At 51.3% G+C, this 6,000-nt stretch overlaps 1 protein-coding gene across 3 annotated transcripts in view; it reads left to right on the top strand.

Annotated features, from left to right (window-relative positions):
* Positions 1–828: 828 nt before the first annotated feature.
* NRBP2 (nuclear receptor binding protein 2) overlaps positions 829–6,000 on the top strand; it is a 57,431-nt gene continuing 52,259 nt past the window's right edge. For all 3 annotated transcript variants that reach the window (XM_065399354.1, XM_065399355.1, XM_065399353.1), the window contains exon 1: positions 829–975. In XM_065399354.1, coding sequence (XP_065255426.1) covers positions 865–975 — 111 coding nt within the window. In that variant the 5' untranslated portion in view covers positions 829–864. The remainder of the gene's footprint in view (positions 976–6,000) is intronic.

The following is a 6,000-nucleotide window of genomic DNA, read 5'->3' as shown; positions in this document are numbered from 1 at the left end:
ATCCCTTAATTAACAAACAATAACATCCTAATTTTAACCTTGGGGGGGTGGGGGTGTCTGTGATTTCACTGCAGCCGGTGGTGCCTGCCAGGGAGAGAAAGTGACACCTGACTTGGCCTGTTCCTTATTGGCACTGTTTGGATCCCCCCAGGAGCAGGCTCTCTCCCTCTCTTGGCCACGAGTCTCCGGTACTGCGTGCTCGTCCTGGCTCTAGCCTCACCTGGCTCCTCTCAGACGGTGACTGCCCGGGAAGGCAGGTGCGGGATGCCACTTCCCGCAGCCCCCTCGCCTGGAAGCAGGGGCAGGAAATCCCGCACCCTTAAAGAGACCGCGCGGGTTTTCACACGGACATCCGTGCTACCGGGGAGCCATAAACATGACTCAGGGCTGGAGAAAAGGCCGCACAGCGAGCGCTCGTGTTCAGCTCCCGGGAAGCCGATTGGCTCAGTGCGCTCCGGGGCGCGGGCTGCTGCGGAGAGCGGGGAACGGGCGCTGGGAGCCGGAGCCAGACCCGCGCCAATGGGAATCAGGCCCCGGCGGTGACAGGAGGGCGATGAACCCTTGAACCCGCTCCCACGGGGCCGGTCCGAGGGGGCTGGGGGCGTTACACGGAACTGCCCGTCACGCCACGGCGGGCGGGGGCTCCGAGTCCAGCCCTACAGAGCGTTGCGGGGGACGGACCCCCAAGCGGCTGGGGGCGGGTCGGGCCGGCCCCCGGGGCGTGACAGGTCCGGCCGGGCCCCACACGGGCTCTGCCCTGCGCCGCCCGGACTCGAGGCGGGGAAGCGGGGCTGGGAGCCCCGGCGCTCCGGGGAGGGAGCCGGAGCCGGTGCAGCGGGACGCGGGCTGGCGGCGCAGCCGGGCATGTCGGGGTCCGAGGCCGCGCTGCCGGCGGAGAAGGAGGAGGAGAGCGAGGAGGAGAGCGAGGTGCTGGAGGAAAGCCCCTGCGGGCGCTGGCAGAAGCGCCGGGAGCAGGTGGGGCCCGGCCGGGGCGCGGGGGCTGCGGGGCCGGCGGGGGCTGCGGGGCCGGCCGGGGCGCGGGGCTGAGCGGGGAGCCGGGCTCGCTCGCACCCTTCTGCCGGCAGCCGCTGGGGAGCGCGTCCCGCGCCGATCCCGGCTTCCTGCGCCACAGGCTCCGCTGCAAGCCGGGTCTGGTTCCTGCCCGCAGCGCTGAGCCCCGCTCCCCGCCCGAGCCCTGCTCCCCCGGGCCCGCCGGGAGCTGTCAGCGCGCTGCGGTCCCTCGGCCCCGCTGCGCTTCTCGCCCGGCTGCTGTCAGCGCCCGGTGTCCCGGGCTGGCCCGGGCTGCAGCCCCCCACTGCGCTGCGCTGCTCTCGGGAGACGGCCCGGGGCGCTGCTCCTTCCCGCTCAGCAGGGCCTCCCGCTCTGCCACTCAGCCGGGACGCTGCGCTCTGCCCAGGGAGACTGGATAGCGGGTCCTTCTTGCTCTCCCTCAGTCACATTAATTCATCGAGGCCAAAGGGGCTTGCTTTGGGGGTCGGGGAGTGGCGGGGGGAGAATAAGCAATCTGGTGATTGTAAAAACGGGAGAGGCTTGGAGAGATAAGAGCTGCTGTCTGACCCGGTATCCTGTCTCTGACAGTGGCTGGTACCCAGAGCTTCAGGGTGAGTGAACAGAGCAATTATGGAGTGACCCACCCCTGTTTTCCACTCCCAGCTTCTAGCAGCCAGAGATTTAGGGACACCCAGAGCATGGGGCTGTATCCCTGACCATCCTGGCTAATGTCCATTGATGGACCCATCCTCCATTAACTCATCCAGTTCTTTTTTGAACCAGTTATACTTTTGGCCATCACAACATCCCATGGCAATGAGATCCACTGGTTAGTTGTGCATTCTCTGAAAAAATATTTCCTTTTGTTTATCTTAAACCTGCTGACTGTTAATTTCATTGAGTGACACTTGACTTTTGTATTTGTGAAAAGGTAAATAACTAGAGCCCTTCCTGGATGCAAAATTTGTATCCGCAACTGATCCATGATCTGCAAAAATGGTCTGTGGCTATAAAGCAGATATTTGTGGATTTTCAGGCCTCTATAAATAACACTTCTCCCACATCATTCACCAATTTGTAGACATCTCCCATATTCCCCCTTAGTTGTCTCTCTTCTAAGATGAACAGCCCTAATCTTTTTAGTCTCTCCTCATATGGAAGCTGTTCCATACCCTGGATCATCTTTGTTGCCCTTCGCTGGACCTTTTCCAGGTCCACTATATCCTTTTTGAGATGGAGCAACCAGAACTGGACATAGTATTCAAGGTGTGGACACACCATGGATTTATACAGCGGCATTATATTTTTTCTCATTTTTATCCCTTTTTAATAGTTCCTAATATACGGTTAGCCTTTCTGACTGCTGCTGCCCACTCAGCGGAAGTTTTCAGAGAACTCTAAACTGTGACTTCAAGATCTTTCTTGAGTGGTAACAGCTAATTTAGACCCCATCATATTGTATGTAGAGTTGGGATTATGTTTTCCAATGTACATTACTTTGCATTTATCAACATTGTATTTCATCTGCCATTTTGTCACCCAGTTTTGTGAGATCCCTTTGTAACTCCTCACAGTCTGTTTTGGACTTAATTATCTTGAATAATGTAGTATCATCTGCAAAGTTTGCCACTTCACTTCACTCACTTTTCCAGATTATTAATGAATATGTTGAAAAGCACTGGTCCCAGTACAGATTCTTGGGGGACCCAGCTGTTCCCCTCTCTCCATTGTGAAAACTGATCATTTATTCCTACCCATTGTTTCCTATCTTTCAACCAGTTCCTGATCCATGAAAGGACCTTCCCTCTTATCCCATGAGAGCTTACTTTGCTTAAGAGCCTTTGGTGAGGGACCTTGTCAAAGACTTTCTGAAAATCCAAGTAGACTGTGGCTATATCTACACTTACCGGAGGGTCCGGCGGCAGGCAATCGATGTTCTGGGATCGACTTATCGCGTCTAGTGAAGACGCGATAAAATCGATCCCTGATCGCTCTGCCGTCGACTCCGGAAATCCACCACGGCAAGAGGCGGCAGCGGAGTCGGCGGCAGCGCGGCAGCGGTCGACTTTCCCCCGTCCTCACAGCCAGGTAAGCCGACCTAAAATACGCAACTTCAGCTACGGTATTCATGTAGCTGAAATTGCGTATCTTAGGTCGGACCCCCGCTGTAGTGTAGACCTAGCCTGTATCAGCTGAATCACCCTTATTCACATGCTTGTTGACTCCTTCAAAGAACTCTAGTAGATTGGTGAGGCATGATTTCCCTTTACAAAAGCTATGCTGACTTTCCCCCTACAAATCATGTTTATCTATGTGTCTGATAATTCTGTTATTTTATTATAGTTTCTACCAATTCGCCCAGAATTGACATTAGGCTTACTAGCCTGTAATTGCCAGGATCACGTCTGGAGCCCTTTTTAAAAATTGGTGTCACAGTAGCTACCTTCCAGTCATCTGGTACAGAGTCTGTTTTCAGTGATAGGTAACATACCACAGTTAGTAGTTCTGCAATTTCATATTTGAGTTCCTTCGGAACCCCTGGGTGATACCATCTGGTCCTGGTCAGTTACTACTGTTTAGTTTATCAAGTTGTTCCAGAACCTCATGTAGTAAGACAGCAATTTGGGACACTACAGATTTGTCACTGAAAAAGAATGGCTCAGATGTGCGTATCAATGCAAAGAATTTGTTTAGCTTCTCTGCAATGGCCTTATCTTCCTTGAGTGCTCCTCTAACACCTTTGTCATCTAGTGGCCCCATTGCCTGTTTGGCAGGCTTCCTGCTTGTGATGTACTTAAATAACAATAGTAAAAAAAGTATCTTTAGCAAGTTGCTTTTCAAGTTTTTTTGGCCTACCTTATACTTTTATATTTTACTTGCCCGAGTTTCTGCTCCTTTCTATTTTCCTCATTAGGATTTGACTTCCAAATTTTAAAGGATGCCTATTTGCCTCTAACAGCCTCCATTACTCTGCTGTTTAGCTGTAGTGGCATTTTTTGGTCCTCCTTTTTTTGGTTTGGGATATACATTTAGTCTGAGCCGCTATGAGGTGTTTTAAGTAGTCTCCAGGCAGTTTTCAGGCATTGTACTCTTGACTGCTCTTTTTAATTACTGTCTAACTAGCATCCTCGTTCTTGAGTTAGTTCCTCTTTTTAAAGTTAAAGGTTACTGTGGTGAGGGGTTTTTTTGGTATTCCCCACCTCCCCAAAGATGCCAAATTTAATAAATTATGGTCACTATTACTGAGCAGTTCATCTGTAGTTCCCTCTTGGCTCAGATCCTGTGCTTCATTTAGGATTAAAGCAAGAATTGCCTCTTCCCTTGTGGGTTCCAGGACTAGCTGCTCCAAGCAGCAGCCATGAATGGTGTCTAGAAATAGTATTTCTGCCTCATGCTCTGAGGTGACATGTACCCAGTCAATAGGAGGGTAGTTGAAATCCCCCATTATTATTGCGTTGGCTGGTTTAGTAGTCATAGAATCATGGGGTCGGAAGGGACCACCAGGGTCATCTAATCTAACCCCCTGACAAGGTGCAGGATTAGTCTCTGGAATCTCCCTTATATTTCACAATCACTGTCACAATCCTGGTCAGTAGTATATTCCCACTGCTATACTCTTACTAATCAAGCATGGACTTTCTGTCCATAGAGATTATATAATATATATAGAGAGACATATCTCTCTCTCTTTCTCATAGAATTGGAAGGGATCCTGAAGGGTCATTGCGTCCAGCCCCCTGCCTTCACTAGCAGGACCAAGTACTGATTTTTGCCCCAGATCCCTAAGTGGCCCCCTCAAGGATTGAGCTCCCAACCCTGGGTTTAGCAGGCCAATGCTCAAACCTCTGAGCTATCCCTCCCCTGCCAATTCTGTGGTACAGGATAGGAATACAAGAATGAACAAAGTGGGTCAGACCAATGGTCCATCTAGCTCAGTATCCTGTCTTCCAAAAGTGGTCAGTGCTAGACGCTTCAGAGGGAATGAACAGAACAGGGCAATTATCGAGCGAGCCATCCCCTCTATCATATCCCCCTATTAGTTGTCTCTCTTAATTTCTCCTCATATGGAAGCACTGGAATGGGTTACCTAGGGAGGTGGTGGAATCTCCTTCCTTAGAGGTTTTTAAGGTCAGGCTTGACAAAGCCCTGGCTGGGATGATTTAGTTGGGGTTGGCCCTGCTTTGAGCTAGATGACCTCCTGAGGTCCCTTCCAACCCTGATATTCTATGAAGCTGTTCCATACCCTAATCATTGTTGGTGCCATTATTTGTACCTTTTCCAATTCTAATATCTTTTTTTTTTTTTTTTTTTTTTTTTGGAGAACAGAACAGCACACAGTATTCAAGGTGTGGGCGTACCATTGATTGATATAGTGGCATTATGATATTTTCTGTCTTCTTATCCATCCCTTTCCTAATGGTTCCTAACATTCTCTTAGCTTTTTTTTTTTTTTGACTGGCACGGCACACTGAGTAGGTGTTTTCAGAGAACTACCCACAAAGGAGCTTCTGCTTTCATGGCCCCTTATGTAGGGGTTTCAGTGTAATGAAGGAGGTATGTTTGTGCAGAGGCAAGTGGCACTGGAGCCAGGGACAAGGGAAGCTTTCCCTAACAGTGGTGGGGGGAGGGGGCATGTATAAAGCCTGTTGTTTGCCACAGGAGCTGGATGAAATGGAGCATAAGGGGTTAATAGAGGAGCCTGAACACTCTCAGCACCAAAACCAAAGGAGTGCGTGTGAGCAGGCGCGCACAGCGACTGACTCCAACATTGTGCATGCAAACGGAACGCAAAATGGCAGCTGCCCCCTTGAAAGTGGTGCCCCCTCCCTTACGCAGTCCCGTATGCCAGTGCTCACCCCAAAGCGAGTCAGCTGTTCAGCGGGTTCCGTGAGATGCCCTAATAGCACCTGGTGTTTCCTTGACCCTGGCCACCCTCTGATCTCCTTGCCTGGCTTCCAGAGTCCCCTCCCCCACTACCTGCGGCTGGCC

This window comes from Emys orbicularis, chromosome 2 (genome assembly GCF_028017835.1).
Source record: "Emys orbicularis isolate rEmyOrb1 chromosome 2, rEmyOrb1.hap1, whole genome shotgun sequence".
Lineage (NCBI taxonomy): Eukaryota > Metazoa > Chordata > Testudines > Emydidae > Emys > Emys orbicularis.
The sequence above is the reverse complement of the archived record's forward strand: the minus strand, read 5'-3'. Positions and strand labels throughout refer to the sequence as shown.